The sequence below is a fragment of the Scyliorhinus torazame genome, chromosome 17 (assembly GCF_047496885.1).
Source record: "Scyliorhinus torazame isolate Kashiwa2021f chromosome 17, sScyTor2.1, whole genome shotgun sequence".
Lineage (NCBI taxonomy): Eukaryota > Metazoa > Chordata > Chondrichthyes > Carcharhiniformes > Scyliorhinidae > Scyliorhinus > Scyliorhinus torazame.
In genome coordinates this window covers 48341541-48368394 of record NC_092723.1, presented here as the reverse complement: position 1 = coordinate 48368394, position 26854 = coordinate 48341541, and the positions used below count along the sequence as shown (strand labels likewise).

Below are 26854 nucleotides of genomic sequence, written 5' to 3'. Positions count from 1 at the left end.
GATCGTGCAGCGCGCACAGCCGCACAAATTCAGCAAGTGATGGTGCCTAAAATGTTAAGTCAGACTAAACGATCTACTATAAATATGTCTGCTTCTGACAAGTCAATGCCAACCATCCAAGACGTCATAAGGTTACAGGAGGACGCTCCTGAGAGTGATAAACAAATGTGGAAACGGTTAGGTTGTACATATGATTCTGTTTCCTCTTTATGGACCATGCCTGCACATCAGACTTGTATGTCTGATGTGCTGGCTTTATGGGTCATTGAATGTGTACACTTTGCAACTCATTGTGGGGCTCGAGGGACTAGTGATTTGTTGCTGGACACTTGGTGGCCCCGTAAAATGCAGGGGTTGGGCCAAAGTATCAGTAATCGGTGTTTGATTTGTCAGCAATATAATACCGGAAAAGGTATCCCTTGTGGGAAGGGGCAAACCCCGTTGCCCAGTGGTCCCTTTGAGACGCTCCAAATGGATTACATTGAGTTGGAAAGGTGTCAATGTTACAAATATGTTTTGGTCATTGTGGATGTGTTCAGCAGATGGGTCGAGGCGTATCCGACTATCGATAATAAAGCTGCTACTGTGGTTAAAGTCTTGATGAGGGAAATCATTCCCCGGTACGGTATACCAGCTCAGTTAAGTTCTGATAATGGGCCTCATTTTATTGGACAAATTAACAAGTTTTGCTCCCAGTTGGGCATACGCCAGCAGTTACACTGTGCTTACAGGTCGCAGGCGGCCGGGTTGGTTGAGAGACACAATCAGACCCTCAAAACTAAATTGGCTAAATTAAGAGCAGACACAGGACTGACATGGCTTAAGTTGCTCCCCGTTGCCCCCTTCCAGCTGCGGGTTACACCTGCGGGACCAGCCCGGCTCTCTCCCGCCGAGATTCTTTATGGCAGGCCTCTTAGAACTCCTTGGAGCCTGCAGGTTCCCAGACGGGTTCAGTTTCATCAGATGACTGAAGAAATGACCACCTATGTTCTAGCCCTTACGCAAGTGCTCAAGGAACTCCATGGCCAAGTCCGCGCGGCTCACCAGCCATTGCCCCCAGTACCTAGCTCACTTTCAGTCCAGCCCGGTAGTTATGTCATGGTCAAAAATTGGACTAGGAAGGGGTCGGAGCTGCGATGGGACGGGCCCTTCCAAGTTCTCCTTGCCACCCCCACAGCAGTTAAAGTGGAGGGGCGAAGTGCTTGGGTCCACCTACATCACTGTAAATTGAGTCCATCTCCACTCCTGTAAAAGGTCGGATACTAACCTGCCTCCCTTCTCCAGTGCTATTTTACAGGTGTGGAGCATGATGGAGTGGCTACGCATCGTCTGTCTGATATTTGGCCTCACTTCGCTTGGCGTGTTATTGGCGATGGACATGGAAAAGGGGAATATTATGTATCTGTGTAGCCCCAACCAATCTACAAGGATACATCACCTATGCAAAGGTGATGTTCTTCGCTGCCCCCATATACGAGGACATGGTATCGACTCATGGAAGGTCATCAAAGTTAAGGAGAATGCAGGAGTCATGAAGCAGTTGCACCGGTCCCGGCGATGGGAAGGGAACATTATATGGACATTGCCTTGTTTTTGGAATACATGTAAATTTGATTTTGGATGTGTTAAGAGTGGTACAATAAAGGTAAAATCAGGCTGTCAGAAGAGTGTAGGAAGAGGCTATGAGAAAGAGAAAGGGACTAGAGAGAGGACGGGGCGTATGAGAAGGGAAGTACAGCTAGAACGTAGGTTACCGGGAGATACACTTAAGTTAATTAAAGGCCAAACTGAGGAAAACCCGGGTAGTATGAATCTCTTCTACCAGATTTACCACCGTCTGTATGGCCAGGGACGGGTTGTCTGCTACCCAAACCCCGCAGCGGTGTCTAGGTTATTTTCTGTTTCACCGCTTTGGGGCACTCCCCAAACGGTGGTTCATTGTCAGCATTCCGAACCACTGCCCGATCAGGTCACTCTTTCTTACGATCCGGGTTCAGCACCACCGGCTATTTGCCTTCCCCTTCCTCGGGATAATTCTCATTCACAGTACGATAGGCTGCGACGGTGAAGGGCGTACATACCTAGCCACTTCACTCCCAATAGGGATTCCCGGTCGTACGAGAATTGCTTCAGCAGTGAAGGATATGGCTGTTTGCTGGTAGAGGTGGACACAAATATAACATGTCTGTTTCCCACCTGTACGGACAGGAGGTGCCATATCACCCAGGCGTCTGGCCAATGCGTTTGTTACAACACCACTTGCGTTCCATTGAACGCTGGCCTCCAGCTCCTGTGGCTGGGCGAATGTCTCTCATATCACTGTTGGGACTAGGGCTTTCCGCATTGCTGGGCGGCCCGAATGGGCATTTCAAAGTTGGATAAACTGGGCTACTGGGAGGTCCTTACGCAACCGATATGCTGATTGTGATGCTAGTCTCCACACGGAACAAGGATACTACTTTTTATTTAATGGTACAGCGACAAAAGTTTTGTCACCCCCATTTCCCCGCCGAATTGCTATAGGGACTCTAGTCCCTACCACAGTCCCCTGCCCTTCGGCGTGGAACCTGCATAATCAGTTAGCACGCCGGGCAGTCTCTGCTGAATTTTGCGAGAACTGGAAAAAACATCAGGTTCTTGCACCCAACCGGGGCCACTCAGCCGGGTGGGGCATTCTGAGCGTATTGACACTGGGAGGTGTGGGGGGTTCCTTGGCTGTCAGTGATCGGAATTATTTTATTTGCGGCCTTACCATCTTGGGAAATGAAACCTTGAGAGCCCTCGGGGCAATAACTAAGGAGTTGTCTCAGCTACGGTTGTTTGCAATGCAGAACCGGTATGCTCTTGACTATCTTCTGGCCCGTGAGGGTGGGGTATGCGCCATAGTACAGGGCAAGTGTATCATGGGAGTTCAGGACTTGACCGCTAACATCACTAAATTTATGGATGGCATACGGGATCACTTGGACGGGATGCAGGATCCTGGCTCTTGGGGTAACTGGGGATTTGGAGGATGGAAGGACTGGTTGATAAATATGGCCATGTATCTAGTGGTAGCTATCGGCTGCATCTTTGTGGGCCTGGCCATCCTTAAATGTGTGATGGGTAGAATGCGGGGTGCACTGGATCAGATCACCGCCCCAATCACCAAAAAAAAAAATTTAACTGTTAAAATCCATGAGGGTGAGGCAGATGAAGGGGGGCTAAGACAGGAATTGGAAATGCAGCGACGGATCTTTTTAGATGAGGAACCGTAGCTATGGATTGGATAGTTCGGTTATCATGGAATAATAAAAGGAGGGAATGACGAATGTGATATAAAATAGTTACTTTAGAGATACTAGTTAATGTAATGTAGAAATAAGCCACTTTGATTCTGGCAGTTAGGGACAAAGGGATTTGAGACCGCATGGAAAAAGCAGGAAGAGGTGTGTCTATGAGAGTGATGCTGCATTGATCGGGGCCAGAGAAAGGGATTGGAAGTGAGCCAATCAGAATAGATCAAACAGGTCAGGAGGGACATAGGCTGACCTATGGGCGTCGAGTATGTGAAACTTGATACCATTTGAATTGATTTTGCAGAGATCCTTTTGTCTCTTTGTTCAGTCTTTTTCTGGGGTGTAAGAGGCTGGATGTCTCTTATGTTTCTGTAAGATGAATTAAGCTTGCAAGCTAAATAAATAACTTCTTTTTACGTGCAAATCCATCTCAACTTTTATTGAGGCCAGACTGATAGAGAAAGAAATTTGGGAATCAACATAGTGACATCTGGGACATTATCTGTAAGGTATGATTCTGAGTATAACTCATATCAGGCTGTTGACATCCTTTTTTGTGTTTTCATAACGGTTGAAAACAACTGACTGTCAGAGAGCATTTAAGAGTCAATCACATTGCTGTGGGTCTGGAGGCACATATAGGCCAGACCAGGTAAGGATGGCAGATTTCCATCCGGGACATTAGTGAACCAGGTGGATTTTTTACGACAATCGGCACTGATTTCATGATCATTAGACTTTTAATTCCAGCTACTTTACTGAGTTTAAATTCCATCATCTACCATGGTGGGATTCAAACCTGGGTCATTATTTGGGGTCTCTGAATTACTAGTCCAGCGACAATATCATTATGCCACCACCTACCCTTGAGAACTGACCCCACTGATGTTAGATTCCGGTTTAGGTATAGTGCTACAGGTGACTTTTGGGCCATTGCTTTTCAGGCAATAACCCTCACTTTTTCAGAGTTCTCAACTTAATTTCACAGCTCTTCACAAGTCTTGAAGTGGTTTTGATGGTGCTTCACCTGAAGATTTGTCTCATGCATTAAAGGCTACTTCTGCTGCAAAGAATCAACACACATCAGTCCAATGCAGACTTTACTGACAAATTCCTACTTTGAAAACTTTGGAGATGGTTTTGAAACGTGTTGCTTGGTTCTCTTCATGGCCAAACAGAAAGTTTAACTACGATATATCGTAGTAGACAACTTAATTTGAAATGGCTAGTGAGTGACTATTTCCTGTTTTATTGCAGTTATGATTTCCATAAGATGTTTGTGGGTCAAGCAGTCATGTGAACAAGCAGATGACAACCTTGGACATGAAGATACAACTTTTACTTGATTGAGTCAGACATTTGAGAATTGATAAATTACATTGTTTTTCAGTAAGCTGAAGTTATAAATTCCACCTCTCTCTGTTCTACCCTGTCCTTTCAATTCAGTTTTTGCTCTGCTTTCTCTTTTATTCCGTTTTGGAATTAGTCGTTGTGCATTTAGATTAATATCAGGCTATTCCATTGGCACAGACTGAAGGATCAGCAGAGTAAAAACAGCATATGAAATAGTTTATTTTGCTTCGTACATTGTTAGCTTGACATGCATTCTATTATGCCACATGTGGTTTTAATTTTTTTGGCCAGATAGGTTTTATTTGTAAAATTATTTAATGAGGCTTTCACTGATTTTCTGAATGCTTTGTTCCGCTGGATGGCTAGTAAGTTAATTCTTCTGGGATTATGTGTATTTGGTTGCTGCAAAATTAGTTTTTTTTTGATCCAATCTACATTATGCCACCTGAACCTATCAAAAGTTACTACTGAAAAACATCTGAGAGAAAAGGTATGATGGAGGTGCAAGTTACATATTTATGTAAATCACTATATTTATCCCGTAGGTGGCACTGCCGCTCCTTACAGAGTGTGCTATTAAACCTTAACACTATTTTAAAATAAAATTTCATTTGACTTTTTTTTTCTTTTCAGTATTTTATTTGCCCTATTAGACACCAGCTCAGTTTCTTGAGCCCGGAGCTTGCTGTCAATCCCTCCACTGTTTCTGCTCTATGCTGGTTGAGAGACCTCAGGAATCTCATGGTGGGGCACCTCTCCCCAGGTTCCAATCTTTGTACAGGCCCCACAACCTCTGTAATTCTACCCTCATGTTGGGCATTGTACCTTGGGCTACCTGTCTGCCCACTACCCACGCCACATCTTATCCTATTTCTGCCCTGAAAGCTTTTGCACTCTTCAAATTACAGTAAGACGATGTTCCTGGTTGTAACAAGACTCTACCAGCTGAATTTTTAGGCCTCAATGAGGGCTGGCACAGAGGAAGGCAGATGTGGAATGTTGTGCTGCTAGCTGGCATGTGCATTCCTCAGCTCCAATGTACCCCAACGCCAACTTCCTTCTTCAGGATTGGGGGCTGCCAGGCTTACACTCACAAGCGGCAGGCGGCCAATCGACCTAGTTAATGGCCTATTAAGTCCGATTGTCAGAAGCTGACTGGAACTTAGTCCAGGTCCCCGGAGGCATTGGGGAACAGTGTAATTACCTGGAGGTGGACTCTTGACAGCACTGCAGGAATTGGGCCAGAGCTCCAGGTAGACTGAGAGACCCTGTCTGGCTGACTTCAACTGCAGTAGCCAGCTGCCCTATGTTGGGGTAACCTTAGTCCCCTATTACCACAATGGGCACCTCCATACAGAATCATTGAAATTTAAACTACAGAAGAAGGCCAGTCTGAATACAAAAGCAAAATACTGATGCTGGAAATCTGAACTAAAAACAGAGTGCTGGAAATACTGAACAGGTCAGGTAGCACAGCACCTGCAGAAAGAAAAACAGGAATTATTCAACTCCTGTTTCTATGCAAGCACTTTACAGGTGATTTATTGCCATAGCCAACAGCTATATTTTATTAAACCATATATGCAACAACTTTACAGGATAGTTACAAAAACATTAAAAATTAACATCTAAATACAAAAGTACCACACTATTTATAAACAAAACCTCTTGGCATTTTCAGAATCATAGGCAGACCTTTTTCTCAATACTGGCATATCTTTGGTCACAGCTTCTCCAACCTGGCTTTGATTCTCTTTCAGGCAACCAGATATCTAAAATAAGAAAGAGAGTTTGCAAGTTATCTGTTTGGACCCAAAGTTACACTTCTCAATTAATCGGATCATTTCATACTTGGGCACTTATAAATTGAAACGTATCATACTTGGGCACATGTAAATTGAAACAAGGGCAGCACGGTGGCACAGTGGATAGCACTGCAGCCTACGGCGCGGAGGACCCAAATTCGAATCCCGGCCCTGGGTCACTGTCCGTGTGGAGTTTGTACATTCTCCCCGTGACTGCGTGAGTTTCACCCCCCACAACCCAAAGATGTGCAGGTTAGGTGGATTGGTCACGCTAAATTGTCCCTCAATTGGGAAAAAAATGATTGGGTACTCTAAATTTAAACAAAATTCAAACTTGGGCACATGTAAATTGAAACATTTCATACTTGGGTACATGTAAATTGAAATATTAAGCAATACTGCTTTGCAAATGGTAGGATAGGTTATATTGCACAATATATGTCATATTGCTTACAAAAATCCAGACCTTCACCGCACTTATGTACGTCTAGGTTTTACTTGTCTAGAGATGCTTCAATCAGGTACAATACAGAAAAGTTTTTAAAATTTCATACTTTATTGCATGCAGGACTGAACAAAACACAAAAGTTATGAGGAGTATACCTGCTCGGCCATCCAAAGGATCATGGCTGTTCTTGGGTTTCAATTCCACTTTGCCGCCCACTCTCCCATATCCTTCCATTCACTGAGGCACCAAAGATCTGTCTATCCCAAACTTGAAAGTATTCAAATAATGGAGCACCCACCATCCTCTGGGGTAGGGAATTCCGCAGCTTCACAACTTTTTGAATGAAGTTATGTCTCCTCAGCCCAGTCCTAAGCATGCAGCCCTGTATTCTGTGTTTTATATGCCCCGACCAGCAGAAACAATCTTTCAGCAGCCTATCCAGCATCTTCATAATTTTGCATTTTCAATGAGATCACCTCTCATTCTTCTGAACTCCAGAGAATCTAGGCCCAATTTACTCCGCCTCTCATCATATCATCTTATCCCAAGGACTGATCTAGTGAAGGTTCCCTATACCGTTTCCAGCACAATAAATGTGTTCCCTTTCTTGGCCAAACAGCTTCAAACAGCTTGTATGGATAGCATTAACAATGGCCATATATTAGATGGGTATTGAAACATACAAGATCTTGAGCGGACTTGACAGGATGAATGCTTAAAGAAGGTTAACTAGGGACGGATTTAAGACAGAGATGAGAAGAAACTTCCTCGGACGATAGAGTGTCTTTGGAACTTTCTTCCTCAAAATGTGGAGGAGTCAGGGTAATTGAATATTTTTAAGGTAGAGGTTGATAGATCCTTGACTAACAAGAGTTAAAGGTTATCGCAGATAAGTGGAATGGAGAATTGAGGTCACAATCAGATCAGCCGTGATCTTATTGAATGGCAGAGCAGATTTGAGGCGCCGAATTGCCTTTTCCTGATCCTAATTCCTAAAAAACAAACTACCAGCCCTAACTTCCTGCAGTAAGTTTAATGGGCAATTAAAGTTCTTAAAAGTAACCGAGGTGAAGGGCGAGAGTTTGTGCAAAGAAAATGTTGGAGCGCATACATTAACCAGGAAGTTCTAAAGATTTGTGACTTTCAGCATCTCTTAATCCACTGAATTTGCTAGTTCATTTACACATTAATAATAACGAGCATTATTAACATAGTTATTTTTCCAGCAAGTTTAGGATCAATATTTAGCAGCATGAATCTACAAAACTTGTATTGGGAACGAGTGTTGGTAGGGTCAGTGGGGGTGCTTTGAGATACTGTTGAAATCAACAAAGAATTGGTCTAACTGCATAGATGTTGGCAGATTTCATACAAGTGTACCAGTATCAGATTCACAATATGCAGTCGTAAAAGATCAACACCGAGGTGGGAGGTGTTTTAACAAAAGGAATGTGCCACGATTTAAAGTTTTTTAGGCTAGAACTGTGAATCTAAGAGTGTTATATAATGTGTTTAATTTACTCTTATTTTCTCAACATCTTCTGTCTTGCATCCTGGAGGTAGCGACAATTTTACAGGAATCGGCCTTTATTGCTATTAATTGTTCATATAGCCATTCATGTGATCAACTTGATAGTCAAAAGATAGTCTATCAATTATGCAATACATTAATCTTAACCGGATCATGTCCTTGCCCAACATCTTTTCAGCCAAGGTCAATAAATGCAAGGCAGGAACAGGCACTTTGGCCTATTCCTCACCCTCCACAAATTCAGTAACACTGATATTACTTTAGCTGGCACCTGTCAATTCAAACACAAACTAGGTACTAATCTTGCACTCTAGTCTGATGAGACCAGGATTAGGATCCCAATTTTGCTAGTTCGTAAGTAAGTCAAATTATGTTTAAGTTTAAATTTGTTGGTTTAAGGCAAAGGTAGGACCAATGGTTTAGACTAGCAAATAAGTCAAATCCATTTTTATTAAATAAGATGGTGAGATTTTCATTTAATGTTTTATGAATTGCATTCTTCATTTTATCTGATATAAACCATAGCGGTATAATTGATTCCCTGCACACAAATTCACCAACTTCCAGTCCACCACTCGACAGGAAAGAAAGAAAGAGCAGCCATTCAAGAAAGGATGTCTTTGTGCATTCAGCAGTTAGATACGTAGCAGGATTGGCACACTAGCAATACAAAGTTATGCATTTTACCACCCCCACCACCTCTCTGCAAATTAGGTTTAAACACACCTCATCCTTTTTTGTTTGTCTTGCATGTTTTAACGTCCATTGTTTGGCGTTTTCCAAAAACGACTGCCTGTTGTATTTAAATTCAGATGACTGGGGGGGAAAAAAAAACCTATATTAAATGGATAATTCTATTTCAGAAGACATTTTTACTAATTTGAAGTATAACTGAAAAAAGTACAGAAACACATCCAATGCAAACAGGGATCTTTTCCTGTTGGTTACTGCTTCTCTCCAGCTAAACATAAAAGCATTGGTGGATGGCAGAAAGCAATATAGCCAAATAAGACTTTTTGCAATCAGAATAAGTAACTCCATTCTCTTTACTGTGTTAATACAAGCCTAAAGTTCTAACCACAGTATAAAGCTAAATTTATAGATAATAAAAATGAAACTTTGAGTTAGGGAAAAGCTTACAGATACCAAATAAACTTTAAAATGTCAAAATCCAGCACAGGTCAATGAAGTTGCTTAAAATTTCTTATAATAGCTAAAGTCGCAAAGATCTGAAAAAGGAAAGATTTAACAATTTATGAAGTCGGCCAAAATATTTTACCAACTCAATAAAATGGTTCTGGAGATGCTTAGTCACGTTTCAGTCTGGCCAAAAGGGGAAAAAAATCAAGTGACCATGGAATCTTAAGAGTTAACTAAATTCACTAATTAGTTAGTGACAAGGCTCATAAAAATTACCCCCCATTGCCTACAACAGTTCACATTTCAAGTTATTCAATAATGCATTTTTTTGTAGCACAATTTAAATAAGCAACATATGTAGCAGTAGAAATTTGGTGTTTTGAAATAAATTTGTAGGAATTTCATCGAATCTTGCATCTTTTTAATCACTCCCATTTATTTTGCTCAACATGAATTAAGATAACAATTTTAAAATTCAAATGTGTTTTGTGCTATCTGGAGTAAATTATAGGTAGATGTGTACTTTTTGTATCACTGACTGTTTAGCACATAACACAAACCTCCAAGTACTTATTTTGCACAGGTCTGTGTAATAGCAGCTTTGAACACTAGAGGTCGTCTGTGACATATCAAATGGGGCAAATACCCAGCAAAATGCAACATTTCTTACTACTCATGTCACACCACTTTTCCCAAAGTTAATATCACAACTTGAAAATTCAGAACTGCAAACACACAACTAATTTACAACATTTTATTAAGTTAAATAAAATATATAAATTACTCCTTTTAGAGCCATTTTCAACTGAGATAGATAAATAAATTTATGAAAGTTAGGTTTCATAAAATATGTTCAATGGAGTACACTGACAGATGTGAATTATCTAATTTTCAAAAGGAACCCAGACTGATAAATTTCATGTTTGCTGATAATGTAACAAGAAACTTATTTTGTATATTTAATGTGTGGACTTTTCTGCACGTGTTTTCAAAGTCAATTATGCAATTCTGATGTAACAACCTTGCAGGAGCAGTTCCACTAGCATTTTACTCAAGCATAACAATTCAGTAACTCACCCATTTACACATATCTTCCAACAATTTTTAAAATCTCAGCTGAAATTAAAGGAATAACCATTTTAGAGTGTCTGAACTATATTTTGATTTAAATAATGAATTTTTAAAATCCTTTCACAGGACGTGGGCATCGCTGATTTGGCCAGCATTTATGATCCATCCCAGGATGCCACTGTCAGAGGGCAAGCCAGGGGTGGGTCTGTGGGGAGCCCCTTGGAGAATGGTTCCCCTTATGTGTGGTGAGGGGTTGCCCCAATGCGTGTGTGTGTGTGTGTGTGTGTGTGTGTGTGTGTGTGTGTTTGTTGTGTTTGTTTGGGGGGGGGGTTGTTTTAATGTAGATCGGGATGCCTTATGGACATGTTGGAGCCAACGTTTCCAGTTCTATCAGACTCCACTCCCCCAGCATGATGGTGAAAGCCAGGTCCCCAGATTTTCTGTGCAGAGTGTCAGGGAATCTGGAGAGAAATCTCAGTTGTGTAGCTGGAGAGCTAAATGCCAGTTTTCAACAGCCCAGCCAGCACTCTGTGCAGAGTGCAAAATTATATCCTGCAAGTGTTCATTATAGGAACAGCAGCAATTCAGCCTCTACCCTACTCTACTATTTAACAAGATTATAGGTTATGTGTAACCTAACGTGATTCGACCACATTGGCTCCTTAATACCATTAGTAAGCAAAGATTATTGATCTCAGTTATTGAGTCAGGATCTACCATTTTCACGGGCGACAGCCACCTTCTGTGAACGAATGTTTTCCAAATCGCTCCTCCATGACCCAACATCGATTTTACAGTTATATTGCCTTGTGCAGGACTCCCTAATCACAGAACGTCTTTATCTTTCCACCTTATCAATGCGTTTCCAAATTCTCAACCCCTCAACTAAATCGCTGTTAAACCTCTATTTTCCAGGGAAAACATGGTTAGTTTATATAGGGCAGGACTTGGCGGCCTCATCAGTCTTGGAGTTGGTGATGGGAGGAGACCGTTGACTCTCACGCGCTTCGCAATGCCAGAGACATCTCGTGAGATTCAACCAAACGTGAGATGCTGCGATCTGAATCTCGGCCTCACTGGGTGCGATCCAGATCAACATATTTAAACGAGGTATTAAGCTCATTTAAATACATCTGCACCGTATTTTCCCAGGGCCCAGGAACTAACTGCCTCACCAACGAGGCCTTGACCGAGAAGTTTAGTACTCGTCCACACAAACGTGGACCAGTCATACCGACACCCGAGGGGTTGGGTGGGGAGGCTCCCAGGCCATTGGAGACCCCAGGTGGCGGGACTCTGGGCAGGGTGGGTACCCTGGCACTCCAGCTGGCACCCAGGAACTGCCACCCAGGCACTGCCAGGATGCCCAGATGGCACTGTTCGGCTGGCAGGGGCACTGTCAGGCTGCCAGTGCCAAGGTGCCTTGTGCCAGTAACTTGGGCCGGGGGGGGGGCTGCAGAGTGGGGAGTTGAAAGATATGGGCTGCCTTTTAAAATGGCAACCCGATCCATGAATACTCTTCTTGCACTCGTGAGCTGAGCTTGTCAGAGCAGGAAATGATGCAAGTGTGGCCTCGACAGGGTATTCCCCATCAAGGCCAAAAAAACATCAAAGTGTCATTGAATAGTGGGGTATTTCTCAGACACGCCAAAACCAGATTTAAAATCGTGTCCATAACCTCTTCTCAAATTGACCCTTTTGAGCTCGAGGCACATTTTGGTGACTCCACTTGGTGCAATGCCCAAATTGTACACTGTATATTTGATCTTCCATTTGTAAAGCTGTAGCAAAACATTCTTCCCTCAATACTCTAGCCTCGAGATATAAAGGCCAATATTACAAGTGCTCGCTAAGTCCACAGCTCTGCATGACACAGATGGAGAGTAGGAACTACTATGGGGCGACGTCTAGCTGTACACATGGTCACAACATCACGTTACAGCTCTCCATGTGCACCCAAGATCCCAGGCTATCAATGTGTTAAAAAATATGGGACGCCCATTTATGACAGATGAGGAGAAATTTTCTCTCCGAGGGTAGTGAGTTTTTGGAACAATGTTCCTCAAATGACAGTGAAAGCAGAGTCTTCGAATATTTTTAAGGTAGAGGTAGATAGATTCTTGATAAGTATGGGGCCAAAAGGTTATTAGGGACAAGTGGGAATGTGGAGTTGAGGTTGCACTCAGATCAGCCATGATCTTTGGTTAGCACTGCTGCCTCACAGCGCTGAGGACCTGGGTTCGATCCCGGCCCCGGGTCACTGTCCATGTGGAGTTTGCACATTCTCCCCGTGTCTGCGTCCGTCTCACCCCCACAACCCAAAGATGTGCAGGGTAGGTGAATTGGCCACTCTAAATGGCCCCTTAATTGGAAATAAAAATAATTGGGTACTCTTAAAATTTATTTTTTAAAAGTTCAGCCATGATCTTAATGAATGGCGGAGCAGGCTCAACGAGCCAAGTAGTCAACAATTTGTGTGTTCAGATAGGTAAATGCAACATTTTAGTGATCGGTGTACATTGAACCTCCACTGCTTCTGGCTTTACATCATTTAAAAAGTACTTGAATCCATCTTTTTTGTTCCAAAATGAACAAACTTGCAACTTACCTGCTTTGAAATTCTTTTGCCATCTCATTGAATCTATCAATGTCTCTTTGCAGTTTATGCTCCCATCCGCATCACTGCCACTTATCTGTGCACTATCAAAATTTTGATAAATGGATCCCTATTGAGCTAACTCATTAATAAAAACAGTGCACATCTTCGTGGAACATCATTATTCATTTCCTATCAATTTGAATAAGTGTCCATTATCTCAATTTCTTGTCTTCTACTGCTAGCCGGCCTTGTGACCAGGTGAATTAATGGACTTAGTTTAACTAACAGTCTCTTATGTGGGATCATTTGTATTTCCACCCAATAAATGTTTCGACCAGTTGCTATTTTTTAAGTCTCCAGCTTATCCCATTAAAGTAAAATCAAGGATCTTGGTTAACTACATTATGTTGTTGCTTGTCAAACCCAATAATAAATTCAACCAATAGATAATTGTTTCCTTCCTATTTGATTAATTAAATTGGACTGATCACTCATTACTAAATCTTGTAGTCAACTCACTTGCTGGTTCTAGACTAGGGTTTTTCAAACCGCAGGTCGTTTACCGCAGGTGGGTGTCAGGAGGTAGGTTGAGCAATCAGTCGCAGCTTTCCCAATCACAGGAGAAGTACCCAATGGCCGCGATCGACTTTTAAATCGAGAATACCGGCCGCGGTTGGCTTCTAAATGCGAAGGAAGCAGTCTTCCCGCCAGAAGCGGCAGCAGTGAGCAGGTCACACACCCGGCACGTACACTGACATCACGCACCCTGTACACCGTGCTTTTGGTGTAAAATCACGGAGGAGAGATTACTCCATTTTCTCTAGCTGTGAGCAAGAAAGGCAACAAGACTGTGAATAACTGAAGGTGGATCATTTTGTTATAAGGAAGAGAGGACCAGAGACACAAACATGCCAGAAACTCACAACTGAATCTACTGGTTGGAGCTGCGCAGGAGAGTCCATGGCAGGACAAAGCAGTGCTAGTGTGAGCTGTATACAGAGCTCTAGGGTCTCTGGTAAACAGCCTAAGAAAAAACTGAAATCAGGAACAAAGCAGTATAAAGATGATTTCTTGATATGACTTTGTTAATTGTGCCAATGCAAATCAGGATGCAAAACCCATGTGTGTTATATGCAAGGAAGCACTGGCAAATGAGAGTTTTAAACCCTCAAAACTTCAAAGGCATTTGAAGACTAAGCATGGCGAGTTCGAGAACAAATCGTTTGATTTTTTTCCAAGGATGCAGAGAGAACTTAAATCATCAGCTGAAGTCCTTAGCAGCAATGTAACATTGAATGTCAAATCAAGTGAGATTCTGAGGAACAAGCAGGCTCAGGTCGCATTAAAGGTAAGCAAAAATGGTGTGTTGTGAAGGTCGAGCTGTGCGGGACGCAAAGGACGGCTGGTTGGTAAATGTGGGTCCCGGGAATGAAAGTTTGAGAAACACTGTTCTAGACATATTACGTCTGAAAACTAGTTGAATATATTCAAGAAATTCACCACTTTTCCGGATGGGGCTATTCTGTTCTTCTCAAATCAACATGAAAATTAAATCTTTGCATTAAAACAACTTCCCAATGATCTCAAACAAATACATTCCCACACTTCACTGCTGTCATCAGATAGCCTGTAGACAACTTCTATTACAGCTTTAGGTGCTCTCTGATTCTTCATTTCTAATCAGTCTCTGCAGTATTCTTTATTTTACCTATATCCTCTCTAATGTTGGAATAGTATTGTTAACCAATCAGGTTATATTCGTTTTTTGGTTTGCCTGTTCTTTCCAAAGACCCTATAACCTGAAATAGTTAGCTCCCAAGCACAGCTAGCTTGCAGTTATATCTCAGTAATGGCCATGTGACATATCATAAGCTGTATCGCAGCCTCTTAAGTCACTCAATTTATTTCTTATATACCATTCATACATAAAACTTCTATTTGGGCAAGAGATTCTAACCTGTCCTTGTATTCGGATGTTGTCCCTTCCATACGATTAAATGCAACCTTTCTAATTTCTCGTTGCTGCTGTTAAATACTTAGTTATTTTAGCATTCCTTTCGCCTAGTTATGTCACTATTTGTAAACTGAACTCTGCTCTTATCCAGTTTTTAAAAAAATTAAACTATAATTTTACCATTTTAATAACTTCCCAACACATTAGTTATTTTCACTTATATGTCATACATTTTCTACTCATTATCACGATACTTCCATGCGTTATCTAAACAAATGTTGAGTTTTAAAAGAAATGAACTCACAATATCAGCCATGAGGGGGTCGTCAGGATTAGGTTCAGACATCAATAAGTGAATGGAGGTTAGCACAGTAGAGATATTAAGAGATGGCTTCCAGGCTCCCTAAACAACAAAGTTAACATCTTAACATAAGATTTATTTTAGCAGCAAGCATTTGAGACTATTTTTACATGATTATTTACTATTAGCACGTAAAACATAGTGCGTATTTGAGCATAGCATAGAATTTACAGTGCAGAAGGAGGCCATTCGGCCCATCGAGTCTGCACCGGCTCTTGGAAAGAGCACCCTACCCAAGGTCAACACCTCCACCCTATCCCCATAACCCAGTAACCCCAACCAACACTAAGGGCAATTTTGGACACTAAGGGCAATTTATCATGGCCAATCCACCTAGCCTGCACATCTTTGGACTGTGGGAGGAAACCGGAGCACCCGGAGGAAACCCACGCACACACGGGGAGGATATGCAGACTCTGCACAGACAGTGACCCAAGCCGGAATCGAACCTGGGACCCTGGAGCTGTGAAGCAATTGTGCTAGCCACAATGCTACCGTGCTGCCCTTTTCAAATATATTACTTTGTATCAATGAAGTTTTTGAAGCCTGCTATCAGACACTACATTTCTAAAGCAAATAGTTGTGCAATTGATAATTTAGACAACATCGTGTTGTTGGAGTCACTATCTCAATTCAGCTAAAAAGCACTGAAAAATCAGAAAGAGAAAGCTAATATATTGTAACTTTTTCATTGTTGAGAAATTGAGAGAAACACACCTAGGGAGCTCTACTGGGATGTTGCAGCACAAAACTATTCTATATTTTAATGGCATCTTTTAGCCAATGTTTTGCATATCATAATTTGATAAAACAAGCAACATAGTTTCAACTAAGATGGGGAAATGCATATTAATAATATAGCAACATAAGATTCAAGTTGCCTGTCATAATCCAAGTATATAAAACTTGCTGCCACGATATCTGTCATTAAGGTTAAGTCAAGCTGTACCATTGCATCTTGCACACATTACTCCTAATGTCATATTTTAGTGCCAAAGGCACCAATAGTTGAAATGCTTTCTCCCTTTATTTAATGGCAACCTTGTCCACAATGATCTTAACTCCGATAATGACAACTGCGAGCCGACCTCCATCCTAAAGCAGTTCAAGTTTTATGGTGAATGGCACAAACAGATGTGCAGTTCTGCCCTGGTCATCAAAACTGCTCAATTAAAACTGATGGATGACCTAACTGCAGAGATCCATGTTTTCATGACTGCCACAACGTGGTGCTAAGGGCAAGATTTCCTCCTCCCCCTCCCCAAAAGAATTGAACAAATAGAACAGAAATTAAACAAAATAAATTTTTTTAAAGGCCTTCAGATCAAGGCAGTAAACACATACAGTAGCCATATCTGGGGCAGCCATTTACTCCTCTTTGTTAACGATCTCAGGCCCACCCGCCACTCGCTGATAAAAATGTTTCCTAATGTTAAACACTTTCAGCTCACCATCCTGCTGTTTAACGGAATCGATCTAAGAGTCCAGAACTGTCCCACCAGTGTCCTGCAGGATAGGATAGTGTCCTCTCCAAAAATGCCATTGCTGCCTCAGAAAAGGGGAGCTTGCAGCCAGGAAAGCAATTTCAGAGGTGCCAGAAGCCATCAATGCAACTCTAACAGGGGTCACAATCCAAAGTATGGGAACTGCTATGTTCTCAAGGTTAAGTTGCAATTTGAAGCAAAATGCTTTGATTGCATGCAAGCTTTTTAAAAAGCAGTCACTGTATCCCTCAAGTGTGACAAATAAAATTCATGCAGTTTCACAAGAGATTATGTAGATCAAATCTCAGACTGGATTGTAGTCGGGAATCCAAGTGGTTAAATATGCAATTCGCAATCCATTGAATCACACACATTTCATTGCTGAATGTAAATATTACTTGGGGATTAATGGACTAACGCTGCAAATGAGGCTATTCTGAAAAGGCAAGAATCGATCCTCAATGTTGGTGGACATTGGATTTCCTAATTTAATATACGAAGAGGCATTTTAAAAAGTTGGCAGATATGGTGGACATGGATCCACCAGAGTCATGTTCTCAATGAAATGGCCTATTAAAATGAAATGTTTTCATACATTGTGACCATTATAAATCACTGATCATTTCAATTGTTTGACATAACACATGCAAAGTTTGTTGCAAAAAGGGAATAGCAATTTAAAGATGACACATCAAAAGATTAGTATCTTTTTCTAAGCCAATTAAGAAAAAAAACATGCCTTTCTAAAATATAGTGAATGAACTAAGCGGTGGAACTGCTGGAACAGTCACTTTCAGGCAAAATATCAATAGGATTTCGATCCTCAGAACCATTACCTTTGGAGGCAGTTTCAAGATGTCCAGACAGATTCTACCTGCCGTGTCAATGTTAGGATGATAGATCGGGGTGAGAAACCGAATTTTTGGTGGTTCAAATGGATATCTGAATCAGGGCATTGAAAAAGCATTAATTCAAAACATGATTATTTAAGTCATCCAAATAACTTTCCTGGCTTGTATTTATGTGTAAATGAGATAGGATAATATTAGTTTAATTGTTCTTAATTAAAACCAGAATTACATCTGTATATAGATCATTATTCTAGAACTATTTAAATACTTGCATTAAAAGCTCACATAAATACGAGAAACCAATACACATACTCCGTAGTTGCACATCCACACAATTCATTCGGATAAATATACCCAAAGGGTAATGTCAGATATCTGACGACAGATACCACAGTCCGACACTATTCTGTGCTCACCCAATGTTAACACAAACATACTTCTCAGAAAGGATCACCATGAGAAAAAAAACATCAAGGTTCGCATACTGGTCACTTTCATTTCATACTGGCAGATCTTCTTATCCTCTCTCAAATCAGGACATGAGATACCCAAAACTCAATATCCTACCACTGTAAGCGAAGAATGGGGCAGCACGGTAGAATTGTGGATAGCACAATTGCTTCACAGCTCCAGGGTGTCCCAGGTTCGATTCTGGCTTGGGTCACTGTCTGCACATCCTCCCAGTGTGTGCGTGGGTTTTCTCCGGGTGCTCCGGTTTCCTCCCACAGTCCAAGGATGTGCAGGTTAGGTGGATTGGCCATGATAAATTGCCCTTAGTGTCCAAAATTGCCTTTAGTGTTGGGTGGGGTTACTGGGTTATGGGGATAGGGTGGTGTTGACCTTGGGTAGGGTGCTCTTTCCGGGAGCCGATGCAGACTCGATGGGCCGAATGGCCTCCTTCTGCACTGTAAATTCTATGAAATTCTATGAAATGGCCACTCTGTGCCCACTAGAATTTTAACTTTGAAGCTATTGGTCTAAATGGCTAAAGACATTTATCCGTAATTGTTAGGATCACACTTTACAAAAAAAAAGAGTGAAACAGTCTGAGAAATGTGGTAGCCACTGTAGTATTTCTGCACATGGTATATTCTTAATCAAAATTTGGTACAGCTGCATCATGGTTTGGTATATATCCTTTTGAGTGTGATACTATTATTGTGGAATTGTAATTTTATTTTAAAGGGGGAAAGAGATATTGATTAGGCAGTAGAACCTGTAGCTAGTTCAGCAGGTTTGAATTGGGCGTCAGAAAAATCCAAACTCCTTATTCTAAGTAAATGAAACATAGCTGCTTCAGGACTCCGACAGTCCTTTGCAAAACATATCACCAGATTGCCTGAGACACCCATTATAAATCGCTTTAAGGTCAGCAAATTTATAAGCCACTGGCTCTATTTTGAAGAGAAGGTACTCCATCTTGACATTTTTCTCCCTTTAATTTAAATGTAATTTTTTTTCCCTTTAAGTTAAATGGAGTGGCCATGATCAATACGTGGGGCTATGGGGACAGGGGTAAGGATTGGGCCTGGTTAGAATGCTCTTTCAGAAGGTTGGTGCAGACTTGATGGACCTCCTTCTTCACTGTAAGGATTTTATGGATTCTGAGTATGTCAATTACACACAACAGCATTTAAGCAAATTTCAAATGACTTTTCTATTAATGTATTTACATTGGTGTGAAATAGTGAAGCATATGGCATAAATAGAAGATTAACAATGTTGTGATAACTATTTCTGGATTCAGCACGTCAGAAAAGTCACATTTCAAACTGTCACTTAAATTATTTTATCAAAGCAGGGAAGGTGGTGGAATTGTTACATTGCGCAGGTATGCATCATCATAGGAAAATCAAAACATGCATGAGAAATTAAAGTTAATTGTACCTTTCAGGCACGACAATTTCAAGATTAAATATTCCACCTTCATAGGGTGAATCGGCACTTCCCAAAATCTCTGAGGAAAATAAATCAGTGTTAAAAGTATTACATTTAGGGCTGAGAATTGGAGTCAACCAAACCTGTGACATTTCGGGTCTAAAACTGAGCACCTAAAAATCAGAAAACTGAGTTTTGATAACAATTTAACCGTAAAAGGAACAAATACTTTAAATAATAAAAATCTGCAATGTTCCACATGAATAACAAAGGTTATTAATACTGATTAGCTGTATCTTCATCACCCACTTCCTCCAATCCCCATGTAAATTTGTTCATTGTCCAGTGCAGTCAACTGTAGGTGTGCTCCAAGTTGCTATTATTTATTCATAGATAGAATTTACAGTGCAGAAGGAGGCCATTCAGCCCATCGAGTCTGCACCGGCTCTTGGAAAGAGCACCCTACCCAAGGTCAACACCGCCACCCTATCTCCATAACCCAGTAACCCCACCCAACACCAAGAGCAATTTTGGACAGCAAGGGCAATTTATCATGGCCAATCCACCTAACCTGCACATCTTTGGACTGTGGGAGGAAACCGGAGCACCCGGAGGAAACCCACGCACACACGGGGAGGATGTGCAGACTCCGCAGTGACCCAAGCCGGAATCGAATCTGGGACCCTGGAGCTGTGAAGCAATTGTGCTATCCACAATGCTACCATGCTGCCCTTATTGGCAGAGAAAAGATTAATATGCCTTATGTCAAAGAGGAAAGTGTTTGAATGCGCCACACTCAGAATGCTAATGTTAACATGTCTATCTACATGGCTGAATTCTAAGAAATCAAGCCATGTGAATCTTCAAGGCAATTTATAAATATTGCTTTCTAACATAAAGAATAGATTGTCTGTCTGTACACTAGTGCCAAAGAAGTTTGTGCTTGTTAGTCAGGATCAGAGTAGGAAAGTGAACACGTTGCAATTCATAAAAATAAACTGCAATAAACTCTACCACGCATTTGATCTTTTTTTCTTCAGCTTGGTGCAGAAAAGGCAGCGGTATAACTCTGATTAATCCGTGGGTAGCAGTCAGAAACTGTTCTTTGTAATCTAAAAAGAACTCAAGGAAAAAGGTTTCACCCAGTCTAGGCTAGATTCAGACCAGCTCAAAACTGAAAGGGTATCAAATTCACCAAATATTCCACCAAGGCCTTCTAGTCTATTTTCTGTACTCAATTCACATTTTTGCAACACCATAAAATAAAGCTGGTTGTCATATTGCATGTAAATGAAGGGCAGAATCTTGTGCCCTCCCCGTGCTAAAACTGATGGCATGTGGGGGCATTTAAACAGACAGGAAGCAGGTAGATGGGGACTGTGCCACCTTCCTGTCTCCACTCGAATTAAGTCAGTGGTGGGAGGCATGGCACTACCGCTAGTACAGACTGTCATTTAGAAAGGGAAGATTGGTCAGGGATAATCAGCATGGCTTTGTTCGGGGAAGATTGTGTCTTATTTACTTAATTAAATTTTTTGAGGAATTAACAAGGAGGATTGATGAGGGAAATGCAACAGATGTCTGCATGGATCTTGGCAAGGCATCTGACTAGGTCCCACATGGAGGACTGGTCAGAAAAGTAAGATCCCATGGGATACAGGGGAAGGTAGCGAGTTGGATTAAAAATTGGCTCAGGAACAGTAAACAAAGGTGCAAAAGGATAGTGGTTTCCAATGTCGTTCCACAGAGTTCAATGGGGCCCTTGCAGTTTTTGCATATATTAAGAATTTGAATTTAAATGATGTGGAGATGCTGGCGTTGGACAGTAAGTCACCAGCTTAAAGTCGAACAGGCTTGTTTGGAGTCACTAGCTTTTGGAGCGCAGCTCCTTCATCAGGTGAATGAAGAGGTGGGTTCCACAGTCATATATAGACAAAGTCAATAATGCAAGATGATATTTTGAATGCGAGTCTTTGCAGGTAATTAAGTCTTTACAGGGGTGCAACTGGAGAGAAGGTTACCAGGGAGGAATGTTCCCTTCCAGTCGGGGAACACTTCAGCAGTCAAGGGCATTCAGCCTCTGGTCTTCGGCTAAGCGTTCTCTAGGGCGGCCTTCAAGACGCGCGACAACGCAGAATCGCCAAGCAGAAACTGATAGCCAAGTTCCGCCGCACAAGTACGGCCTCAACCGGGACCTTGGATTCATGTCTCATTACGTTCACCCCCCACCATCTCGCCTGGGCTTGTGAAATCCTACCAACTGTCCTGGCTAGAGACAATTCACACCTCTTTGACCTATGATTATCCCTCTCTCCAGTCGCACCGTCTGGACCTGTAAAGACTTAATTACCTGCAAAGGCTTGTATTCAAAGTATCATCTTGCATCATTGTCGATATACGAGTTTGTGGAGCCCACCTCTTCATTCACCTGAAGGAGCTGTGCTCCGAAAGCTGTCGAAAAAAACCTGTTGGACTTTAACCTGGTGTTATAAGACTTCTTATTGAATTTAAATATCAGAGGCATATCTGAAAATTTGCAAATGATATTAAAATCGGCCGTATAGTTGATAGCGAAGAGGATGGCTGTGGACTCCAGAATGATATCAACGGTTGAGGATGGAAAAGTGGCAAATGGATTGCAATCTGGAACAGTGTGGGGTAATATATTTAAGGAGGGCAATCAAAGCAAGAGAATATACAATAAACAGGAGTATATTGAGAGGGGTTGAGAAAACGAGAGGCCTTGAAGTGCAAGCACTCAGATCCATGTAGGAGGCAGGGCAGGTGGATAAAGTGATAAAGAAAGCATATGGAATGCTTTCCTTTATTGGATGAGATATTGAATACAAAAGCAGGGATGTTATGCTGGAACTGTATAAACTGCTGGTTGGCCACAGCTGGAATTTTCTGTACCGTTCGTCACATAACAGGAAGGACATAATTGCTCTGGAGAGAGCACAGAGATTTCCAAGAATGGTGCCAGGGCTTGAAAATTGCAGTCGAGAGGCGAGATGTGATACGTTAGGGGTGTTTTGCTTAGAAGAGGCCGAGGTATGACCTAATTGAGGTGTATAAAATTTTGGGTAGGTAGCCTAGATAGGGTAGACAGGAAAGACCAATTTCCCCAGGCTGAGTGAACAATAGGGACATAGCTTCAAAGTGATTGGTAGAAGGATTAGATGGAACATGAGGAGAAACATTTCACCCAAAGAGTGGTTGGTGTCTGGAATCTACTGCCTGAATTGGTAGTTGAGGCTAAAATGCTCCTCATTTGAAAAGGTACCTGGATCTGCATCTGAAACACTGTAACCTGCAAGGCTACAGGCAAGGTGCTGGAAAGGGGTATTAAAATGAGCGGCTAGTTTATTTTTTTCCCTTTTTTTGGCCGGCGCAGACACGGCTGACTGAATGGTCTCCTTCTGCACCATAATTTTTCAATACTTCTAGGGCAATGTGGCAGTAAGTGTGAGGGGTGGGGGTTATTCAAAGACACTCGGTGCATGGGGAAGGGAAAACCCGCTGTGAGCCACAACCTTCCTTTGCTGCTGAGTTCCTGTCCATTTACAGGTCCTCCCTCTCCTCTCCCCTCCATCTCAAGCAAGTGCGCAAGCCCCAGTAGCGGCTGCTGGGTACAGAGGAGCAGCTGGCGGACCAGCAGCTGTCGGCAGGCACTACCTCTGCCACAAAGTCTTAATCATAGTAATAATCGTTATTATTGTCACAAGTAGGCTTACATTAACACTGCAATGAAGTTACTGCAAATATCCTAGTCACCACACTCCAGCCCTTGTTCGGGTAAACTGAGCAAGAATTCAGAATGTCCTATTCACCTAACGAGCCCGTCTTTCGGGACTTGTGGGAGGAAACAGGAGCAACCAGAGGAAACCCACGCAGACACGGGGAGAATGTGCAGACTCCACACAGACAGTGACCCAAGCCGGGAATCGAACCCGGGCTCCTGGTGCTGTGAAGCAACAGTGCTAACCACTGTGCTACCATGCTGCCCATTGATCCCTATGGCCCGCCAACACCAGTGGCACAAGGCATGACCTTCTTGAAATGGGGGGGGGGGGGGGGGCAACAAAACCTCCGTTCACAGTGAAAGACAGTAAAGGTCAGGAACATACGCGCTCGCAAATCATCCATTTGGTCACTGTTCTGCCAGCAGGAAATTCCCGGTGGGGGCTGGCTCGCCAACAACTGCATTTCTTTCTTTAACCTCGAAACTCTTTGCATGGTCTTGAGAGGAGCCTGCAGAGCAAATAGATAGATAAATAAATAAATGCAGCTGAGATTACGACTGCCACAACGTGCAGCTTAATGGAGCAAACAGCTCAACTATCAAAATGTGGGGAGCAGCCATGTCCGGTGGTTAGGGCTCGGTTAAAGGAGCAGGGTTTTCCTGGGAAAGCGAGATTGGGCCCAGGCAGCTGAGGAGCCCGGGGGGGTGTATTCGGGAGTCGCCAACACCGTTCGCCCCTGATTCCCGCCGCCTCAGACACTGACCGCAGCTTCTCCCGCTCACCAACCGCCACAGCGATTCAAATCCGCCGCCCGGAGCGACTGCATGGGGGTGGGTGGGGGGGAGGAGGGAAATCCCGGAGCCGGAGTAGTTAAAACCCGGAGCGGGAGCAAGGAAAACGCGGAGCCAGAGCTTTTAAAAACAGGGAGCGGGAGGAGGCAGAACCAGGAGCCCGAACCTCGAAAATGACCCGGGGTGGGAGGAGGGAAAACACGGAGTGGGTGGTGCCGGAACCCAGAACGAGGCGAGGAACATGCCGGATCAGCAAAAACCCAGTGAGGGAGGAAGGAACACCCAGAGCCGGAACTCAAAAAAAAGGCCGGACAGGAGGAAGGAGAACCCAGAGCCGGAGCAGGGAAACCCCAGAATAGATTATAGAATTGACAGATTATAGAATTGACAGCGCAGAAGGAGACCATTCAGCCCATCGAGTCTGCACCGGCTCTTGGAAAGAGCACCCTACCCAAGTCCACACCTCCACCCTATCCCCATAACCCAGTAACCCCACCCACCAGCAAGGGCAATTTTGGACAGTAAGGGCAATTTAGAATGGCCAATCCACCTAACCTGCACATCTTTGGACTGTGGGAGGAAACCGGAGCACCCGGAGGAAACCCACGCAGACACGGGGAGAACGTGCAGACTCCGCACAGCCAGTGACCCAAGCCGGGATCGAACCTGGAACCTAGAACCCTGTAGCTGTGAAGCAATTATGCTAACCACAATGCTACCGTGCTGCCTCCAGAATGGGAGGAGGGAAGACCCAGACCTGGAAGGCCAGAGCAGGAGTTGTCAAAACCTGGAGCGGGAGGAAGGTAAACCCAGAGTGGGAAATCCTAAAGTATGGAATGATGGGAGGATAAATCCTGAATGAATGTGGGGAAAACACCAAAAACGAAGAGTGAGGGAAGGAAAATTACGGAGCTGGCGCAGTGAAAACCCAGAGAAAAAAAGTGGGAAATCCAGAGCGAGAAAACCTGAAGCATAAAAACCCAGAGTGAGAGGAAGGAAAACACAGAGTAAAAGGAGTGAAAAGCCAGAGCAGGAGGAGGGAAAACCCAGAACAGAAACAGCATTTGAAGAACTGGAGCAGGTCAGTGCACTGCTCCACTGCCCCCACCTCCAAGATGAGCTTTATATACACACCTTTAACCAGCTCCAAACCGAGAATCAAAATAACCTGACTAAAATGTACCTTAGGATGGAGTCTGAGGCCCAATCATTTTAGCTGCTTCATCAATGACCGTCCCTGTATCATTAGGTCAGAAGAGGGAATGTTCGCTGATGACTGCACAATGTTCAGTATTATTCATTATTCTTTAGATCCTGAAACAGTCTGTGTCCAAATGCAGCAAGACTTGCACAATATCCAGGCTTGGGCTTGCAAGCGGCAAGTAACAGTCACGGAACACAAGTGCCAGGCAGTGACCATCCACAACAAGAGAGAATCTAACCATCTCCCCTTGACATTCTATTGCATTATCATTGCTGAATACCCCACTAAACATCGAAAATGTAACTGACTATCGACTACCTCTGTCCCAACTCTCCCTTCCTAATTCATCCCACTCTCAACACACACACTAACAAAGAACACAAAAGGGAAAGGGTGGTGGAAAGGGAAATAAAATATAAATAAAAGGATAAGGTTTTTTGATGCATTGGGATGACTTCCATCCAATGTCTTTCTGAAGTTCAGCTTTCATTTTGGTACTTGTTCCTTCTCAGCCTGAGATGGTTTGCTCTGGCAAGGTTATCTATCTACTCTGCAGACTCAGCAGAATTTCAGCTTTACAGCAAAGAATATGCCAGACACTGCTTTCAGAACAATAGACCAATTCTTTCACTTCAGCAAGCAGGAGAAAGAGAGAGAGTTCCTTTCACTTCCAAGTTCTGCTCAGTTCTCTCAGAAAGCCATAGCAGGAACCAATCACTGGTCATGGCAGAACTCTGTCCCTGGCCAACCCACTGATTGCCAGTTAATCAATTGAACCGACTCCCTCCATAACTGGTTTCTAATATCCATGGTGCCGAAGCATCTGGCTTCTCCTATCCAAAATACAAGACCTGGAAACACGTGGTCCTGTAAGCAGGCTGTTTCGCTTTGAGTCTTCTGCTTAAAGGCACATCCTGATTGTGGGTCCACAAAGCAAAATAATAAAAATAAAATAAATGGGAACAAAGGAAATAAACAGGAAGCACTCTTGCACTAGTTCGCCCTTAAATGCATCTATGCTATTTGTAAATGTATTGGGTTCCCGAAACACTGACAACAAGGACTCACAGCAAGAAGGAGTTTAATCACTAGCTGAGCAGCTACTTTATGCTTGCACTCTGCCAGGGAGAAATCCCGTGCTCCCGATGCGTGACCACTTTTGTAGCCACATCATCACAACATCATGTGACCCCCTCAGCGTGCACTATCAATTCAACCACTCCATGTGAGACAGCAAGTTCCTTATTCTCAGACCACCTTGGGTAATGAAGCTTCTTCTGAATTCGTGTGGGATTTCTCGCTGACTAGATTATATTGATGGCCTCTAATTATTTATAGAAATGCATTCCGAGTTAACCTCAGC

At 42.8% G+C, this 26854-nt stretch overlaps 1 protein-coding gene across 2 annotated transcripts; it reads right to left on the bottom strand.

Annotated features, from left to right (window-relative positions):
* Positions 1–6171: 6171 nt before the first annotated feature.
* On the bottom strand, positions 6172–24369 carry ube2t (ubiquitin-conjugating enzyme E2T (putative)). Of its 2 annotated transcripts, XM_072480395.1 has the most exons (7): positions 24260–24368; positions 23881–24004; positions 19763–19832; positions 17861–17966; positions 15484–15582; positions 9142–9231; positions 6172–6403 (listed from the first exon to the last, which is right to left on the bottom strand). In XM_072480395.1, the coding sequence occupies exons 2-7, from the start codon at positions 23987–23989 to the stop codon at positions 6284–6286; spliced, it is 594 nt and encodes a 197-aa protein (XP_072336496.1). In that variant the 5' UTR covers positions 23990–24004; positions 24260–24368; the 3' UTR covers positions 6172–6283. The 2 variants fall into 2 exon arrangements, with proteins under 2 accessions (XP_072336496.1, XP_072336497.1); XM_072480396.1 differs by lacking the exon at positions 9142–9231 and having other exon boundaries at positions 24260–24369.
* Positions 24370–26854: the final 2485 nt, after the last annotated feature.